Source organism: Sarcophilus harrisii, chromosome 2 (genome assembly GCF_902635505.1).
Source record: "Sarcophilus harrisii chromosome 2, mSarHar1.11, whole genome shotgun sequence".
Taxonomy (NCBI): Eukaryota; Metazoa; Chordata; class Mammalia; order Dasyuromorphia; family Dasyuridae; genus Sarcophilus; species Sarcophilus harrisii.
In genome coordinates this window covers 882,422-902,623 of record NC_045427.1, presented here as the reverse complement: position 1 = coordinate 902,623, position 20,202 = coordinate 882,422, and the positions used below count along the sequence as shown (strand labels likewise).

The following is a 20,202-nucleotide window of genomic DNA, read 5'->3' as shown; positions in this document are numbered from 1 at the left end:
GCTAAATTAGATCAATTCCACTGACTTGGCACCTTGTTTCAAGTGCTGACCCATAACATCAGCCCTTCTTATTCAACACACACTCGGGCTTTCTGTGTATATCTATTCCTTCCAAGTGTCCTAATAATGAGACACTTCTTATGCGTTACAAGGATCATCTTCCCATGTAGGAATATAAATAGTTTAACCTTCTTAAGTCCCTTATACTGTTACTTTCCTCTTTACCTTTTCATGCTTCTCTTGAGTCTTGTATTTGAAAGTCAAGTCTTCAGTTCTGGTCTTTACATCAAGAATGCTGAAGAATTCTCTGTCATTGAATGTCCATTTTCCCTTGAACAGGGATTATACTCAGTTTTGCCAGGAACTCCTGCTCCTTTGCCCTCCGGAATATAAGATTCCAAGCTCCCTGATTCCTTAATGTGGAAGCTCCTAAACTCTGCATTATCCTGCCTGTGGCTCCATGATACTTGAATTATTTCTTCCTGGCTACCTGCAATATTTTCTCCCTGATTTAGGAGCTCTAGAATTTGGCTGTAATATTTCTGGGAGTTTCCATTTGGGGATCTCTTTCAGGAAATGATTAGTGAATTCTTTCACTTTCTGCTTTACCCTCTGGGTCTAGACTATCAGGCCAGTTTTCCTTGATATTTTCTTGAAAAATGACACCTAGAGTTTGTTTGGTTTTTTATCATAGCTTTCAGGTAGGCCAATAGTTTAAAAATTATCTTTCCTGGATTTGTTTTCCAGGTTCGTTGTTTTTCCAATAAGATAGTTCACATTGTCTCCTTTTTTTTCCCCATTATTTTGATTGTGGTTTGGATTTCTTGATTTCTCATAAACCCATTAGCTTCCATTTGCTCAAGTCTAATTTTTAAAGAATCATTTTCTCCAGTGAGTTTTTGCACTTCCTTTTTCATTTGGACAATTCTACTTTTAAAGATTTGGGGTTTTTTCTACTTCTCTTCCTTGATTTTCAAAATCCTTTTTGAGCTCTTCCGTGGACTGAGACCAATTCCTATTTTTCGTGGAGGCTTTGGATGTAGGAGCTTTGACTTTGTTATCTTCTACTGAGTGTTTTGATTTTCCTTGTCACCATAGGAACTTTGTATTATCAGAATTTTTCTGTTGTTTGTTCATTTCCCAACTTATTGCTTGACTTTTTACACTTTGTTAAAGTAGGACTCTGCTTCCAAGGTGGAAGGTGCCATGTTACGAGCTTCAGGGGTTTTGTGCAGCCCTTCTAGAACCTTGCATGAGTTTTCAGTTCCTCCAAGGTGGTGTACTCTAAGGATGGGTGTGTCTACTGCTCTCCTGGCCTGGGATCCAGTCAGCGAGCAACCACAAGCCCTCTGTTCTGCCTGGATCTGTGAGGAGGGTCTCTGTTCCACTGTGACCACAAGCTCTGGCGTGTTAGTGCTCCTCCTCACCCTGGCACTGCCCCTCAGCAGAGTGATCTGGATAATAATGTGACAAAGCAGCGGAGTTCTGCCCCAGTGCCAGCAAAGGGCTCCCCGTAATTGCCTTATGACCAGTTTGTTTGCCCTCCTTACTGAGGGCCTGCTCCTGGTTTGCCGGGGCTGGGCTGGGCTGGCCCTGTGTGTGCAGGACGGGGCTCCGTTCTCACCCTGTGGGACATCACCTTTCCTGCTGCCCTTCTAAGCTATCTTTGGTGCCCGTGGGCTGAGAAGTCTGGAACCCACCACTGCTGCCTCGGATTCCCTCCCCCCAAAGCTTGTTCCTGGCCCACTGGGGCTGTGCCGTGCCCGTGCCCCATTCTCACCCCAGCGCGACAGCTCTTTCCTGCCAGCCCTCTGAGTCGTCTCGGGCTGAAAATTGTTTCACTCCATCTTTTTGTCGGTTCTGTTGCATTTTTTGGCATCATATGTGGGGGTTCGAGGGAGCGTTCTGTGAGCTGCCGCCTTTGCTCTGCCATCTTGGCTCCGCCCTCTCCGTGCTTGCTTTTAATGTGATTAATTATGCTGCTGGTTTTCCTCATGTTGAACCATCCCCGTATCAGGATATAAATCCAACTTTTGTTGTGAATCATGTTTTGGATATATTGTCGTGGCGTGTTTGCCAGACTTTCATTTAGCATTTTTATTAGATGTTTACTAATAGAGGGACTGAGAGAGGGGGGAGGGAGAGAGGGAAGGAGGGAAGAAAGAGAGAGACAAAGAGAAGGAGGGAGGGAGGGAGAGTGAGATGGCCTCGGAGGTCCTGCCTCAGACACAGACTGACTGTGTGGCCTTGGCTGAGTCACTAACTTCAAGGGATGGTAGGCAGGTCCCCAAAGGTGGGAGGGAGAAGCATGTAAATCCCTACTGCAGGCCAGGCCCTATGCTGAGGGCTTTATAGACACTTGATGGTCACAATGACTCTCCGGGGTTGGGGCTGTATTTAAACCCATTTTACTGACAGGGAAACTAAGGCAGCAGAGGTTGATTTGCCCAGGGTCTTTGAAGATACTCCAAGTTAGCGGATTATTATTGTTTCCTTATCTGGGAGTCTCTGTGCAGGGCCTGATGCCTTTTTTAGGAGGATTTCTCAGCCGGAAGAGAAGAGGAAGCGGGCTGGTGAGGGCACAGATGCCAGGCTGAGGGCACGGGTACGGGAGGAAGGCTGTCCAGGGGGCATTAGGGTGGGGGCAGGTCTCAGCCCATCCCAGGGCGAGAGCTGCTCCCCTGACCTCAGTGTACTTAGGAGAAAGTGACCCTGCCCAGCCCAGGGAGCCCAGCCCCCAACCACGCTGCCATGTAGAGCCAGGAAGCAGCAGCCGGCAGCCTGGCATCTGTGCCCTCAGCCTGGCATCCGCGCCCTCACCAGCCTCCCGCGGTCTCCTTTATAAGAGACTTTGTCTCCAACTGAAGATAAGCTGGTGTTTATGGCGTCCTGAGCCAGCACTGGCTCTGAGGGAGGGAGGGAGTGCTCCATGGGGAAGGGCACCGGGGGGCACTCTGCACCCTGGACATCCGGGGAGTCGGTCTGCAAGCTCCTTCTCCCTCCCTTTCTCCCTCTCCCCTGCCATGCAAACACAGAGGAGGCTCTTGGCTGACCATTGTACCTCCTGCCCCCCGAGGAGCTAGGCCCCCTTTCAGGAGGTGGGGAGGGGTCTCCTCCCACCCAGCCTGTCTCCCCACCCCTGCTCCAGGATTCAGGCCTTAGTAAGGAGGGAGCCAGAATCCCATCAGCTGCCCCGGGTCCTTTGGGTTTTTCCTTAAAAGAAAATGACTTTTAGTCTTTTTATTATTTTTGATTTGAAATGTTTTTCTTTGGTTTCCACATCACACACAAAAACACACACAATCACATACACACATACTCACACAGATATACACACACAGACACACTCACACAAACAGACACAATCACACACACACACTCATACAATCACACACATAATCACACACACTCACAATCACAAATCACATATAGACACACACACACAATCACACACTCATACACACAATCACACACATACACTCACACACACTCACACTCACACACACAGACACACACTCACACACACAGATACACAATCACACACTCATACACACAATCACACACAGGCACACAATCACACTCACAGACACACAATCACACACTCATACACACAATCACACACAGGCACACACTCACACTCACAGACACACAATCACACACACAGGCACACACTCACACTCACACCCAGACACATACTCACACACAATCACACACACATACACTCACACACACAGACACACACTCACACACACAGACATATAATCACACACTCATACACACAATCACACATAATCACACACACAATCACACACGCTTATACCAGACCACATTGGGGAAGGACCAATATTTTAAGAAGGCGATTAATGAACTTCAAACCCTCCCAGGGAGGCGAGCGGGCTGTCGAAGGGTCCATGCCCCAGGGGATCCTTGGGAGGCGCCTTGCATGGCAGAGCCGGGCCGCAGAAGAACCCGAGAGCCCCGGCCGAAGGATCCGGGCCTGGCCCCCAAGAGCATAGCCAGCGGCAGCAGAAGGAAGGTGCAGACGGGCCAGTCCAGGCCGGCGTCCCGAAGGGGAAGGGGCTTCTCACAAAGACTGGGCTCCCCCTCCTTGGGGGCTCCAGGCGGGAGCAGAACAATCACTGCCAAAGCGGGGGAGCTTCTTGGTTGGGTTCTGTCAAGGTCTTTTCGGCTCCATGATTCTGGGCTCATATCAGTTTCTGGCATCCAGGATGGGCATCGGGGTGAGGGATTGAGTGACTAAACCACCCCCTTTGTCCTGGTCAGCCACCCGGTCAGAGGTCAGCCGCCCGGTCAGAGGTCAGCCGCCTGGTCAGGGGTCAGCCGCCCGATCAGAGGTCAGCCCCGAAGGATTGTTCTCATTCTGAGCAGTGGTGGTTGAGAAGGCGCTTCCGTGCAAGCTCTCACTGCCAGCAGAATCCGTACTTACTCAATTTTGTGTTTATTCCCGTTGCTTCTTACCTGCTGACCCTTTTCCATAAGTGGCCAGCCCCATCTCCCCGGACCGTGCCCCCTAGTCAGCCTTGCTGCTGCTCTGAAGGCTCCGCCCCTGCTGCCCAGGGCTTGTCCCGTCCATGCACTCCCTCCGGACGATGGGTGGGGGAGGAGGTTAGTTTGCAGAAGGCCGAGCTCTTCTCTGTGAGAGCCATAACCCCGGACCTTCTCATAGAACACATCCCGTCATTTGGCTTGCTTGTCCCCCGAGTCTTGGTTGGGGAGCTCGATGGACATCGGGCACCCGCTCGCAGGGGCCGGGGAGCCTAGCAGAGGTCGCGCCATCCTCACCCGCTTTGCTGGAAACTTGGCGAACGTCCCAGAAGGGCTTTTTCTGAGCCGGGCTGTGCAAGGCTGGGTGGGGCCGTGCCAAATGTCCCGGCAGCTCCTTACAGAAGGGTCTTCCAGAGCATTCTCCACAGCCCCACCCACCCCCGGGCAGCAGAGAGCGGGCAACTGGCCGGGAGCCTCCCAGCAGCCTCGCTCCGGCCGTGTCTCCCTGGGGACGAGGCCGGCGCCTCCCCACCTGCAGGTAATCCTGCTGAAGCTAGACCCATATTGACCACTCCGAAGGCAAAGGGTAAAGGGAGGCCGCCGGGACCCCGGGGGAGGGGGTGTGGTTCTCGTGGAGCTCCCCGGTTTGCCGCCTCTGGCTGGCCCAGAAGCCAAGGTCTTCCCTGGCGTTCTCTGACAGCTCCGGACTAAGCTCAGAGCTGGAGGTGGCGGCCCCGGGGCTGCAGCGCTCACCGTGCTCACGGCTTTGGGGGTTTTACAGAGGGCAAGGAGGGGGAAGCAGCCAGCCTGAGGACCCCCCAACACACACACACACACACACACACACACACACACACAATCACTCACACAACCAGACACACACTCACACACACATAATCACACATACTCACACATACACAACCAGACACACACACACTCGCACTCACACACACAGAGCCCCCTCGCTCAGCTGGGAGGATGACCACCCACTGTACAGCCTGGCTGATCGAGGCCAGCCCAGCCCTGCCCAGCTTAGCTCTGTCCTACTTAGCCTGCCCAGCCCCAGCCAGCTCTGCCCTCCCCTGTCCTGCCCAGGCCTCCCCCCGCCCGGCCTGTCCTTCCGAGGTCAGTCAGTCCCCGTCCTCCTCCCGGCCTCCAGCTGTCCGAACGAGGCTCCAAGCGACAGGTGGGAAGTTTTAAGTCGTGTCACTCAGCCGGTGGGGGAGGGCCTCCCTCTTGGGCCGGGCCGCCGCGTGGGACGCGGAGCTAATGAGGCCGTGGCTCCAGGTGGCCCTGGGAGCTGGAGATTAGCCTCCCCTCCAGTGGGATCGAGCCATCGGACGCAGAGAACACCTGCTCCCGCAGGCCCTGTCCTGGGGCCAGAGGAAGCCCCCCCAGGGCCCCCATCCCTCTGAAGCCAAGGCTGGCAAGTGATAAGCCTTTGATAAATGTGGCGAGGGTTGGCAGGCCCGCCCGGGGAGCACGCAGCTGCCCGCCTTGGTGCCCCGGGTCCTGAGGCCCGATGGCCCGGAATAGCCCAGCAAGGCTCTGGGGACACCGGGGGGCGGTCCTGGGGGTGTCCGGCTGCCAGAGTGAGTGCCAGAGAAGGGGCAGGTCCAGGCGGGGGGCAGGGAGACCCCAGAACACCGCCAGCCTCATTTTCCCCACACGTCCAATAAGGCACAGGAACAGAGGCTCCTAAGCTCGCTCCTGGCCCTCTGGCCCCTTCCTCAAGCTCTCTGGGAATGAGATTCTGGGGACCAAATCTGTGAAATGGGCCTCCCTCAGCTCTCAAAAGGGAGAGGAAGCCTGAGGATCAGAAAGAGCCTGATCTCCAGGAGGCCCAGTGCACCCTGACACGGTCCCTGGGACCCAGAGGAGGCAGATGTCCATGTGATCCACAGAGGGGGCCAAGGGGAGCCTCGGCACTGACCCAGCCCGAGCCTGGTTGGCTCCTTAGGCCAGGGCTCAGGGCCTGGGCAGCTTGGCCTCTGAACCGGCAGGCAGAACGGGGTGGCGTCTGGCCTAGAGAAGGGTCCCCCACCCAGCGGAACGCCCCCTGCCCATCTTCTTGCTCTGAGTTGGCCAGCGGCAAAGGCGCAGCTTCCCAGTGATCAGCTGGGGGACCCTCGCTGCAGCCGTGGCGGGACGTGGCCGGCCCCCCCCCCCCCCCCCCCCCCCCCCGCTGTGGCCCTCGCTGCAGCCGTGATGGGACGTGGCCGGGGCCCTCCCTTCACTTTGTGCTCATGTAACTGCCCCCTCCCTCTGCGTGGTCGTTCAGGGGTCTCACATGTGTGACTCTGACCGCATTTGGGCTTCTCTTGACAGAAATACTCCAGTTCATTTTACAGATGAGGGAACTGAGGCAAGCAGAGGCCATATTTGAAGTCGGCTCCTTTTCACTCCAGGCTGTGTTCTGCCCACTGTACCATCTTGCCCTCTAACCTGTAGCATGGAGTACTCTCATTATTAGTGGGGCTCCAGTGAAGCCAGGGGCACAAAGCCGTATACAGCAGGCACTTAGCACTTGTGTGTCGGGACCTTCTGGCCTTTTCCACCCGCCAGCTTTTTGCCCCCCAGGTGGCATCTGAGTGCGAGCCCCCGATGGCCACGTGTGTGGGCAGGGCGCCAGCCGCGGCCATCCTGAGTCCCAGCAGCCCCCCAGCGGGGGTGTCCCTCGCCAGCACAGACCGCGGCCTCTCCCGGGTGGCTCCCGCAGGGTCCCATGCCCCGCCCAGAGCCCTCCTCCACATGGCGGCAGAGCCCGGGCGCCAGCTTTGCTGGGGAGCGCCGTCCCGCACACCATTCCCGACAGCGGGGCTGTAGCCGTGCCCTCTGGAGGCAGATCGGCTCCCCAGAGCCGGCGGCGTCTCGCCACAATTTGTGCCGGCACGGAATCCGCTGCCGGCAAAGGGAGGCAGAGCCCGGGCCCCCCACGCTGCTTCCCCGGAGCGCCCAGCCCGTCCCTCCACTCCCGTCCTCCTCGCTTCTCCTACCTTTTCTCTTCTTCCTCTTTCTTCTTGTCCCCCTCCCCCCACCACCCTCTGGGCCCAGCTACAGTCGGTCCCTATTTCACTAATTGACAGCGGATAAACATAAAGTAAGTTGGTTCAAAAACACAACTTCACAAGGACACCTTGAGGGAGACAAAAACGATGAGGGGCCCATGGTGGACCACAGGTTCACTATAAGTGTGACCAGCAGCCAAAATCTTCCCCAGAAAGGGGAAACATTTTCGGAACTACTAAGCCCAGAATCCTGCTGTCCCTGCTCTGATCACAGCACAGCCGGAACACGGGGTTGTTCTAGATATATTTGGCTTGAGAAGAACAAGTGGGGAGAAAGAGCAGGCGGGGAGAAGAGCCAGTGTGGGGCAAGGTCTGCAACCTGTTCTAGACCCGGAGCTGGAGGTGTTCACCCTGGACAAGGGAAGGCCTCCTGCGGAGGGAGCTATGGCCAGTGCCTCGGGGGGAGCTGTCCACTGCCATGGTGCTGAGCCTCGTCGGCTCGGACCCGGAGGCTGGATGGCAGGAAGGGATCCCCAAGAGCGAGATCTGTCCCACAGTGAGCCAGGATGTTCCAGAGTAACCCAGGCCGCCCTCCACAGTGACCCAAGCTGGGGGGGATGACCCAGGCCGCCCTCCAGAGTGAGCCAAACTGCCCTGGGGGTGGCCCCGGCTGTCCTGCAGCCTGGCCCAGTTCTTTCTCCCTGTCCCCCACTGCAGGGCTCAGGCAAAGTTGGACTCCCCTTGCCCCCCATGTTGTACATACATGGGGAGGTTCTTGGCGGGGCCCGGGCAGGATTAGCCATCCCCCACGTCCCTTCCTGCTCAAAGACCTGGGATCCTACATCAGGGAGCAGCCCCCCCATCCCCCCGCTTCAGGACAGCTGCTGCTGGGAGACCTTTTCGGGATGTGCTCCCGGCGTGGAGGCTGCCTCCCACCCGTCCTCCCTGGTACCTCCTAACCCAGGGCTGACTGAGTCATTCTCACTCCCAGGTGTCACATCTTGTGCATGTGAACCCAGCAGGAAGTGGAGTTTTTCCCCATCAATCTCCACATAATGTGCCTGTTTCCAATTGGAGGAATCGCAGAGCCCTCGGCAAAAAGCAAGGACAAGGGTGGTTGGGGGCCCCGGGGACTCTCGTAGGGCCCCCAGCCGCTCCCCTGCTCCTGGCCCCATCCGGGGACGCCCGGGCTGCAAACCCGGCTCCCCCCGAGAAAGAGACCAGCTAGATGGGCCATAAAAATGGACCAGGACCCAAAGAGGCTCTTGCGGGAGGCAAACCGAGAGGCGCCAGCGGGGGGGGGCATGCGCTGAGGAGGCCCCCGCCCCTCTGGAGTGGAGCCCAGGGCTTGGAGCTTCTCCCGGGGAGGAGCAGCTTCACCCGGGCCCGCCAAGCCCTTTCCTCACAGGAAGGGTGCAAGCACCCTGCTGTCAGAAGGGAAGGCCTGGATTTGGAATCAGACCGGTTTTAAGCTCTAGCTCATAACATATGGGGGCCGTGCAAAGGCTGATCCCCATCCCCAAGTCTCAGTTTCCTTCTCTAGTGGGAGTGGCAATCATTGCAGTCCCTCCCTCACGGGACTCACAGCGCAGCCAAGCTGCTGAGGTAGGTGCTTCCCGGGCAGCCGGGGGCTCACTCCCATCCTGGGACGCATGTGCCAGGGGTTTCTTCCCCCCTCGTCCTGTTAGACGGGCTCCCTGGGCAGGCGGGAGCTTTGCTGGAGTCCAGCCCAGAATGGATCTCCTCAGGTGAGCGGATGAGGCGAGGAGACCGAGAGGCTGTTGCTGGTCTCCGACGTCTCTGACTGAGAGGCCGCTGCGTTGTCTGACCTCTCTCCTCTTCCCTCTGCCTTCAGTTTCTCTCGTTTCCAGGTCACAACATCTGGGTCAGCAAAGGCTGCCCTGCGACTCCTTCAGATGCTGTGATCCACAGCTGGGGAGGCTCTCGGGGAATTGACCTGTCCCTTACCATATGATTATAATGTAGGTATTGGTGTAGTAATAATGTAGCATTCATATTAATGATAATAACAGCTAGTAGTGTAGTAACGATGTAGAATGAGTATTAGGGATAATAACGTAGCTATCAGTGTAGTAACAATATAGCATGAATCTTAATGATAATAACATAGCTATTAAGGTAGTAATAATATAGCATTAGTATTAAGAATAATAATGTAGCTATTACTTTAGTAATAAAGTAGCAGTCACATTAAGAATAATAACATTAGTGTAGTAACAATGTAGCTGAGTGTTAATGACAATAATGTAGCATGAGTACTAATGATAACAATGTAACCATTACTATAGTAATAATGTAGCTGAGTGTTAACGGCAACAGTGTAGCCATTAGTGTAGTAATAATGTAGCATGAATGAACAATGTAGCCATTCCTGTAGTAATAATGTAGCTGAGTGTTAATGGTAACAATGTAGCCATGTTAATGACAACAGTGTAGCCATTAGTGTAGTAATAATGTAGCATGAATGAACGATGTAACCATTCCTGTAGTAATAATGTAGCTGACTGTTAAATGGTAACAATGTAGCCATTACTATAGTAATAATGTAGCTGAGTGTTAATGACAACAGTGTAGCCATTCCTGTAGTAATAATGTAGCTAAGTGTTAATGGTAACAATGTAGCCATTACTATAGTAATAATGTAGCTGAGTGTCAATGATAATAATGTAGCCATTAGTGTAGTAATAATGTAGCATGAATGAACGATGTAACCATTCCTGTAGTAATAATGTAGCTGACTGTTAATGGTAACAATGTAGCCATTACTATAGTAATAATGTAGCTGAGTGTAATGAAAATGTAGCCATTTGTAGTAATAATGTAGCTAATGAAATGTACCATTCCTGTATAATAATGTGTTAATGGTAACAATGTAGCCATTACTATAGTAATAATGTAGCTGAGTGTCAATGATAATAATGTAGCCATTAGTGTAGTAATAATGTAGCATGAATGAACGATGTAACCATTCCTGTAGTAATAATGTAGCTGACTGTTAATGGTAACAATGTAGCCATTACTATAGTAATAATGTAGCTGAGTGTTAATGACAACAGTGTAGCCATTCCTGTAGTAATAATGTAGCTAAGTGTTAATGATAATAATGTAGCCATTCCTGTACTAATAATGTAGCTGAGTGTTAATGGTAACAATGTAGCCATTAGTGTTGTAATACTAATGATAACTATGTAGCCATTAGTATAGTAATAATGTAGCTGAGTGTTAATGATAATAATATAGCCATTAGTATAGTTATAATGTAGCTGAGTGTTAATGATAACAATGTAGCCATTAGTGTTGTAATACTAATGATAACTATGTCGCCATTACTATAGTAATAATATAGCTGAGTGTTAATGCTAACAACGTAACCATTAGTGTAGTAATAATGTAGCTGAGTGTTAATGACAACAATGTAACCATTACTATAGTTATAATGTAGCTGAGTTTTAATAATAACAATGTAGCCGTTCCTGTAGTAATGATGTGGCTGAGTATTAAGGGTAACAATGTAACCATTACCATAGCAGCAATGTAGCTGAGTATTAATGGTAGCTGTGTAGCCATTCGTGTAGTAATGATGTAGTTGAGTATTAATGGTAATCATGTAGCCATTACTGAGGGTAAAGCAGAGTATTAGGGTAAAATGCCAGGCCAGTTGCTGAGATTAAGGGTAAAATGTAGCTGCCCTGAGTAATGATGGGTTTGAGATTAAGGGAACAATGGACCCCTACAGCAAATGTAGCTGGATTGGATAAAATGAGCCGTCCCTTGTTGATGAGTGAGTTTTGGGGTAACGTGGCCCAAAATGCGTAAAGGCTGAGATTTGGGGTAACAATGTACCGCCTTAGTAATGATGTAGCTGAGTATTAATGGTAGCTGTGTAGCCATTCGTGTAGTAATGATGTAGTTGAGTATTAATGGTAATTATTAAGGGTAACAATGTAGCCATTACTGTAGCAGTAATGTAGCTGAGTATTAAGGGTAACAATGTAGCCATTACCATAGCAGTAATGTAGCTGAGTATTAATGGTAGCTGTGTAGCCATTCGTGTAGTAATGATGTAGTTGAGTATTAATGGTAATTGTGTAGCCAACTGAGCAGAATGAGGAATTGGAACAATGTACCGCCCTGTAAATGATGGGCAGATTAAGGGTAAAATGAGCCATTACCAAGCAGTGTAGCTGAGATTAATGGTAGCTTGTAGCCATTCGTAGTAATGATGTGTTGGAGATTAATGGTAATATGAATTACTGAGGAAAAGAGATTAGGGAAAATGAGCCAACCATAAGTAAGAGCGAAAGTTAATGGTAATTTGGGTACCGTAGCAGAATGAGCAGAGAAAGGGAAAATTTAGCCCCTGTAGTAATGATGTGGCTGAGATTAAAAAAGTAGCCAAAAAAGCAGTAATGTAGCTGAGATTAATGGTAGCGTGTCCATTCGTGGTAATGAAGTTGAGTAAATGGTAATCAGAGCCTTACTGAAAGAATGTAGCAGAGCGGGGAACAAGGCAACCATAGCAGTAATGTAGCTGAGTATTAAGGTAGCTGTGTAGCCATTCGTGTAGTAATGATGTAGTTGAGTATTAATGGTAACTGTGTAGCCATTACTGTAGCAGTAATGTAGCAGAGTATTAAGGGTAACAATGTAGCCGTTCCTGTAGTAATGATGTGGCTGAGTATTAAGGGTAACTGTGTAGCCATTCCTGCAGCAGTAATGTAGCGGGAGTGTTGATGGTAACAATGTAGCCAGTGTGTCCAGAGCCCCTCTGGCCTGAGCTCGGGGCCCTTCCAGTCTGCTCCCCTTGGCTTCTCCCGCCCGCCCTGCGAGCTGAGGGCTAGTATGGCCGGGCCGGCCAGCTAGGAAGTGTGGAGGCTGAATTGGCATTCAGGTCTTCCTGCCTAAGCCCCCGGCTCTGTGCCCTGTGGCGCCCCCTGGTGGCCCTCCCGGACGCCGAGGACACAGCTCCCACTGTGGTCTAAGGCCCAGCCCCTCCCCTGCCCTGTGGCCCCAGGATGGGGGAGGAGAGGGGACAAGGCCCCAGTGTCCTCCAGCGGCCGGGAGCAGCCGGAGGAGAGTTCATGATGAAGTCTGGCCCGGGACAAGAGGCCATTGTGCAGCCGGTGCCTGGCGCCAGGGCCCTGGGTCCGGCAGATGCAGCTGTGCCACCGCCAGCAGCCTCCCATTGGGGACGGGGACGCACACGTGTGTCCCGGGGATCTTCCTGGGGCACACGTGGCCAGGCATGTTGGGGCAGCGGTGTGCCAGCCCTGGGGGAGGGGCTCTGCCCGAGGCACCCTCCCCAAGTCTCCCCAATCCTTGCCGCCACCCTAGGAGGCCTGTGCTCCAAGTCTGATCCCGGTCGGCCTGACAAGGACCGAGACGGAGATCCGGGGCCAGCGGAGCAACCTTCTGACCCGAGTCTTCCGCCTGTGACTCCCGGCCCTGCCCCCTGCCCAATACTGCGCTGCGATAGACTGCGCCCCATAGAACAGGGCTCAGTCCCTCACTTGCCACATCAAGCCTTGATGAAGCACCTACTGCGTGCCAAGAACCGGGTCGGTCTGCAAAGACCAAAGGAAAACCATTTCAGTCAGCTTGCGCCTCAGTTTCCCCATCCTGTGGCCTCTTATCCAGGACTATGAGAGAGCGTCCGGGAGTGCCCAAGAGAGCTGCTGGGGTATTCTGGGGGCTCTGACAGGTCAGGGAGAAGGCTGGCGGTTTGGGGGGCTCCCGGGAGCATCACTGGCCACCGTGCCCCTACCGGTCCCCGTGGAAACCAGTCCTCCTAAGGCTACTTCTGTCTGTCCTCTCTCTCCAGGTGAGCCCTCAGTGGTCCCGTGCACACCCGCCGCCCGGCCCCGAGATGTCCCGGCACCACAGCCACGGGAACGAGAGGCCCCTCCGCTGGGATCCGGAAGGGGCGCCAACGCACCCAGCCCCATTTTCCCCGGGGCCCATCCGGCCCCCCTCCGACTCCCCTGCTGCGCCGCCGCCCCTGGGCCCCGCACAGGCCCCACACCATCACCAGCCTCGTGGTCAGCTCCTCCTCCGGGCCGGCCAGCAAGGTTAGGAAGGAGCTCCTGACCGGGGAACTCACAGGGGCTGCTGGGTCGGTGGGCGGGCCGGTGGGGCACGGACGGGAGGCGGCACCCTGATGTTGGGGTCCGCTCCTAGGGAAAGAGAGCAGTGTTCGAAGCACAGGGTGCCGGCTTGGGAAAACCCTTTGAGGCGATCTGCCCCACGCCGGGAGCCCTCGGTAGCAGCTGTGACGGGGGGCTCCCCATCACGTGAGGCGTCTGCCCCACGCCGGGAGCCCTCGGTAGCAGCCACGTCGGGGGGCTCACCATCACGGGAGACATCCCGTGGCATTGTAGGATAAGGGGAGTCCACCCTTGGCGACACTGGTCGGCCTTTCTGTCGGCCCCTCCGTCAGTCTCCGCTAAGTGCTGGTCCCCACTAGGTCCCGATGCTCCAAAAACAGACGAGAGTTCCCCGGCCTCGAGAAGCACGTTCTCGTGGGCGAGACGACGAAAGAAAACAGGCCCAAATACCAAAAGGCTTTAGGGAAAAACGTGGAGATCAGGCACAGAGGGAAGCCGTGGAGGGGCCGGAGATGAGACATGGGGGAAACTTAAAGGAAGCCAGCAGGCTCAGGGGTTGGGGAGGAAGAGCAGTGTCTGAGCCACAGAGGAGGCCAGAGCTGAGAGACGGAGGCCGGAGCTGAGAGACGGAGGCCAGAGTTGTGTCGGAATGATGAGAGCCGGATGGTCAGGATGAGAAGAGGTCGCCAGTGTAGACGGCCTCCTGGCGACTTTAGCCATAAGGAAATAGAACGATAGTCAGTTGGAAGGGTCAAAGGAGGGCTGTTTCAGGAAGGAGTCTGCGGCACGTCTGTGGATAGAAGGGAAGGAGCCAATAGAGGAGAGAGTGAAGATCAGTGAGAGAGGGGGATGGCAAAGAGGCTAGCCCACTGGAGGAGGCCGGATGCAGAGGGGCTAGCCCGCTGGCGGAGGCCGGATGCAGAGGGGCTAGCCCGCTGGCAGAGGCCAGATGCAGAGGGGCTAGCCCGCTGGCAGAGGCCAGATGCAGAGGGGCTAGCCCGCTGGAGGAGGCCGGATGCAGAGGGGCTAGCCCGCTGGAGGAGGTGGGATGGCACAGAAGGGGGGCCTCTTAGGGGTGCAAGGGAGACAATGGTCATCTGAGAGAGACTGAAAGGAGGCAGAGTTGGGCACCCTTTCCAGAATCAGTGGTTGAGGCTCATCAGGGACTCGCCATCAGGAAGATAGAAATGGGGACAGACAAGAAGAGGAGGAGGAGGGGGAAGGGGAGAGAGGAAAGAGGGAGGGAAAGGGAGAGAGGGGAGGGAAAGGGAGAGAGGGAGGGAGAGAAAAGGAGAGAGGGAGGGAGAGAGGGAGGGACAGAAAGGGAGAGACGGGGGAGGAAGGAATGGAAGGGGAGAGATGGAGGGAAGGGGAGAGAGGAAGGGAGGGGAAAAGGGAGAGGAGGAGACAGAGATGGGGGGGGAAGGGAGCAATGGAAAGAGAAAGGAAGGAAGCTGCAAGAGAGAAATAGATTTTTAAAAAGAGGAGGTGGAAGGGAGGCAGGAGAGAGAAAAAGGAGGGAAAGGACTGAAGAGAGAGCTGGCCGGGGGGGGGGGGGGGGCAGGCGAGAGAGGGCAGGAGGAGGGAATGAGACGGCCAGAAGGGAGCCTGGGGCCCTGCAGGAGCCGAGCACGCTCCAGCATCGCGTCCGGGGCTCTCAGGGACACGGCCCCCAGAACTTCAGGGAGCCCTGGCCTGTCCATTCTTTCCTCATAAGGGCTCTGGAAGGTGGGAGAGACAAGGAAGGGGACACGGGGTCGGCACCCAGGGAGGGGACGCGGGGTCGGCACCCAGGGACGGTCCGTCCCAAAGTCTGCGTGATTTCTTCCAACCCAACAGTGATGGGAGGGAAGGCTTCCTCTTGCCTCCCTCTTGACGGGTTCAGAGCATGGGTGGTAATTCCCAGCCTTGCCTCAGTTTCCCGCCGTGCAAATGAGAGGACTCCAGGGAGAAGCTGAGTGTCCCGTGCTTTGCCAGGCTGAAGGGGCCATTGACCTTCTGGGGACAGGCACGTCCCCCGCCACATCAAGGGGATCTGAGTAGATATTTAAAACGACAAGATCGAAATTAAAAATTAAGCAAAAATCGCCTTCCCGCGAGTCTCCGGGAGGACGGAGGCTAACGGGCCGGGCGCTGATGGAGAAAGGGGCGCCCGGTTCCTTCGGCCCCCGGCAAGCCGGGGCGCAGGCTCCAAGTGTCCAATTTAACACATCATTGGTTTGTATTATTGGAAATTTGGTTGGGCCGTGGAGCGCGCTGGCTCACGGCACGGGGAGGCCGGGCCCGGGCTGCTGGCGGAGGGGCCTGCCTAGGGAGTCCTTGGCCGCTAATGCCCTTCTCTCCTGCCCGGTAGAGTCTCGGGGGCACAAACGTGTGCCCGGGCCTGAGCAGCACCGGCGCAAGCGGTGTCCCTCTGTGCCACGTTCCCCATGCTCCATCTGGGGAGCCGGCCTGGGGCTGGGGAGGGAAGAGAGGCCAAGGCTCGGGAGCATAAGGAGCATTCGGGGAGATGGAGGGGGGCATTCCTGGTCAGGGACCCGTACCAAGCAAGGGCAGATGAGGTGCCTGTGCAAGGCAAAGGAGCCCCCCGGAGGATTGGGAAGGAGGGAAGGTGGGGGGGAGGTCTGCGGCACAGGCAGGGCCCAGTGCGCTTTAGGAGGCTCCCTTTGGATGCTGAGGCAGGGAGCCCCCTGGGGGGAGGGGTCAGTCCAAGCAAGATGGCGTGAGGGGAGCTGGGGTACGAGCCCGCCCTCTGATCTCCTTTCTCGGGTGGACGGTCTGCCTGCTCCCTTGCCTCCTCCGGGGAGGCCGGCCTCCCTCAGCCTCCATTCGCACCGCCCCAGAGGCCGCCTCCTCCCCCTGAGACCGGGGACCTTCATTTGCAGGAATGGCTGAATCTCAGGCCCGGGACCCCCTCACCCCCCGGCCGGCTCTAGCTGGGGGGGCCCGCAGGCTGGGGGGGGGGGAATGAGAAGAGGGGGGAAGGGGGGCTGAGGGGAGGGGGGGCGAGAAGAGGGGGAGGGGAGAGCGGCACTAGCTGCCAGGAGGGATTTGTCCCAGCGGCGCCGCCCCCGGGGAGCCTGTGGCCAGGAAGGGGCCCATTTCTCAGCCCCGCCCCCCAGCCTCGGCGGCCGGAGCTCCGGGTCAGCCTCTGGCCAACAGCGGGGTCGGTGCGGGCAGGTGCCCGGGCCCAGCAGGGGGCGCCAGAGCCGCGTCCTCGGCCCCGAGTCCGCCTGAGACTCAGTGGGGAACGGGAGGCTGTTTCTCAGGCACTGGGGGGAGGGGGGAGGGGGAGGGGCCCCGAGAGCCCGCCCTGCCTCGATGGGGCCTCCCTCAGCGTCTCCTTGCGGAGCCGCCAGCGGGAGGGGCCCCAGAGCGCAGGCCCCGCCCAGCCCGGCCCCCGGAGCCAGCAGACGGGCGGGCGCTTGCGGGGCTGGGGGGGGGGGGGCAGGGAGGGCGTTCCCGCGCAGCTGCTGGGGGCGGGGCCTTCCTGAGTCCCGGTGGGAAGTCTCCCCAGAAGGAGCCTCTCTCCCGCGGGGGAGGAGGGGAGGGGGAGCAGGGGGAGGGGCGCTCCCCGGCCCGAGTCCCTGTGGCGGGCACCTGGGTCTGCGCTTCCCGCTCTGGGCGATTCTCGGCCTTGGACCCAGACTCTGCTTGGCCCAAAGCGCTGGGGGTGGGGGGGGGGAAGGCCGGGGGGGGGGGCGTTGGGGGCTTTCTCAGCCAAGCTTCTCCGGCTCATTGTACAGATGAGGAAACTGAGGCAAGGCGGGGCAGCGAGGAGGGGAGCTTAGCCTGGGGGCCTCGGGGCGCAGGGAGCCCAGACACGCCGGGGAGGGCCAGGCCGCTCCTCGCCTGAGCCCCGGGCTCCTGGGAAGGGGGAACAGGGTCCCCGCCCACCAGGGGGAGGGTCTGCCGGCTCCAGGGCCCTTTCCCTGCTCTCCCGCTGCAGGTCCCCGGGCTCTCCAAGGTCGAGACTCCGGCGCAGGGATTGGCGACCAGTGTCAGGTGGGGGCAGACGCCCATCAACCAGTCCACGCCTTGGGACACGGACGAGCCGCCGCCCAAGCAGATTCGGGAGAGTGAGAACCCAGGTATCCGGGGCATCCCCCCTCCGCTCCCCTCGGAGCCCCTCTTCCCTCCTTCCCCAGGTCTGGCCCAAAGGGGGCTGGGGGCCCCCAGAGAAGGGCATCATACAGGGGCCCCCAGAGAAAGGCGGCACCCAGGGGACCCCCGAGAAGTGTGGCAGGCAGGGCCCCCCCCCAGAAGTCCGGTGGGCAGAGACCTTGAGCAGGGTCCTTGGCCGCTGTTCCCTGCCCCCACGTCCCCCTCTGGTCCCTCTTCCCCTTCCCTGCACCCCCTCCCTGGAGTTCAGAGCGCAGCGCAAGACATCCAGCTCCTCAGAGTAGAAAGGGACCCTCCAACGAGCCCAGCCCAGACAAGGGGGCCCCGGCCTCTGCCTGCAGAAGCTCATTACCTGTCCCAGCCCCTTCCCTCCCTGCCTGCCCCACCAGGGACAGGTTCTGGACCTTTAGCTGGAGGTCCCCGTGCTCAGGGAGTTTATGTTTAACCTGACGCCCCCAGGTGAGGCAGGAGCCGGAGCCTGAGCTCGGGGGGCCTTAGCTTGGGGCCTTAAAGGGACCGGCGGAATCTGGGGGCCTCCTCCCCCGGAGCCGGCCCCTCCCCGCATCGTGGGCGGCTGTGGCAGCTGGGGGAGGGAGGCAGGACCCACATGCCCTGCTCCTTGCAGGGAGCAAGAACGGCTCTGGGCACCCCCGGGCATCCTCCTCCCTGGCTTTTGGGTGGGGAAACAGAGGGACCTGCCCGCTGCACCACCCTGTCCACGGTGCCACATGGCACACCTGAGCATGGCAGAGGTCCCTGTGACCCTGCTGGGGCACACTGAGCTCGGAGCCCAAAAGGCTGAGGGCCCGCTTGAGGCAGGAGGCAGCTCGGGCCGGCCTCTGCCATCTCCCAGCCTCCACCCCCCCACAACAGTCCCCCTTTTTGGCCTGGGCCCCCTTCCCGGGAGAGCCTGACCACCCTGAGCTCCTCAGAGGCTGCCCTCACCTCCGGAGGCCCCCCGCCCCAGGGCACCCCACAATGAGCGCCCCCCACTACCCGGGGCCTCGCCCCGTCCCCCCGCCATCTTGGGGCTGGCCCGCCGACGCCGGGCCCCAGGGGAGGGCGTCCGGTGGGGCTCATGCTCGCGCCCCTCTGTTGCAGGAACCACGCCTTGGGTGACCGCCGTGACCGCGGGGAGCCAGCCAGCCCTCCTCGCCCACTCCTACGGGATGACCCAGCCGCCTGCCTTCAGTCCGGCCGTGAGCGTCCCGGCCCCCGTGATCGGGGTGACCCCCTCGCTGCCGCTGATGCCGGCCCACTACCAGCTGCAGCCTCAGCCTCCGCAGCCCTTGAGCAGCCTGGTGGTCACCCTGCCCAGTCAGAGCCTGTACAGTGCCAGCCAGCCCTTGAGCCTGACCTCGATGCCCGGCGTGGGGCCGGTGGCCCGCCCGGGCCCCACGGCCATCGGCAACGGGCACATGCCGTGCCCCGTCCTCCCGCCGCCGCCGCCTCCCTCCGTGCCTGCGGCCGCCCTGCCCAACAGCATCCCCACCACCAACGGGCCCGCGGGACCCCCGGCGCCCCCCCCGGACTCTGCTCAGGGCCAGAACGTCCAGATGCTCCGGACGATCGGCATGGGGAAATACGAGTTCACGGACCCCTGGCATCCGAAAGGTAGGTCTTGTGGCCGTCCCGCTCGTGGGCTTGCGTGGACCCGGCCCAGCAGGGCCAGAGAAAGCCGGGAGAGCCCGAGGGCCCCGAAAAACGTGCTGTCGTGACCCGGGGCCTCACCTGGGCCACGGAGAGGGAGAAGGAGCTCCCGGGGACCAAGGCTCCGGGGCCGGACTCGGGCAGAGGGGCCAGAGCCGAGAGGAAGGGGCAAAGCATTAAGGGAGGGACGGCTGGAAGGAGCCAGGGAACTCAGGGGAAGAGCAGTGCACCCAGGGTAAGGAAGGGGAGAGGAATGAAGGAGGGGCTCTGACTACCCCAGTGGTTCCCCCAGACACCGCTGGCTGGGAGGGGAGAGCCGCCCTTTCCTTAGGAAGTTCCCGACGCCTTTGGGTGCTCCTGGTCCAGGGAAAGCATTTGGACACCCATCACTCAGTGGACCAGATCCATCTGCCAGGTGCCCCATTACAGGCAAGGGCCAGGCACACCTCAGACAGAAGGCACCTGGGCTGGGCAGACAGAAAGTACGTGGGCCGGGCAGACTGCAGAGAGGCCGGGCAGAAAGAGGGCACGTGGGCCGGGCAGACAGAGGGCACCTGGGCTGGGCAGACAGAGGGCACTTGGGCCAGGCAGACAGAGGACACTGGGCTGGGCAGGCAGAGGGCACGTGGGCCGGGCAGAGAGAGGGCACCTGGGCTGGGCAGAGAGAGGGCACGTGGGCCGGGCAGCGAGAGGGCACTGGGCCAGGCAGACAAAGTACGTGGGCCAGGCAGGCAGAGGGTACCTGGGCCCCGCAGACACAAGGCACATGGGCCAGGCAGACTGCAGACGGG

General features: G+C 57.8%; 1 protein-coding gene across 1 annotated transcript in view; it reads left to right on the top strand.

The window, feature by feature from the left end:
- Nucleotides 1-12,550: 12,550 nt before the first annotated feature.
- The window catches only part of KLHL29 (kelch like family member 29), a 36,325-nt gene continuing 28,673 nt past the window's right edge, over nucleotides 12,551-20,202 (top strand). Inside the window, exons 1-5 of the mRNA XM_031956094.1 lie at nucleotides 12,551-13,093; nucleotides 13,357-13,466; nucleotides 13,549-13,603; nucleotides 17,589-17,730; nucleotides 18,863-19,375. Of these exons, the coding sequence (XP_031811954.1) occupies nucleotides 12,551-13,093; nucleotides 13,357-13,466; nucleotides 13,549-13,603; nucleotides 17,589-17,730; nucleotides 18,863-19,375 (1,363 nt within the window). The remainder of the gene's footprint in view (nucleotides 13,094-13,356; nucleotides 13,467-13,548; nucleotides 13,604-17,588; nucleotides 17,731-18,862; nucleotides 19,376-20,202) is intronic.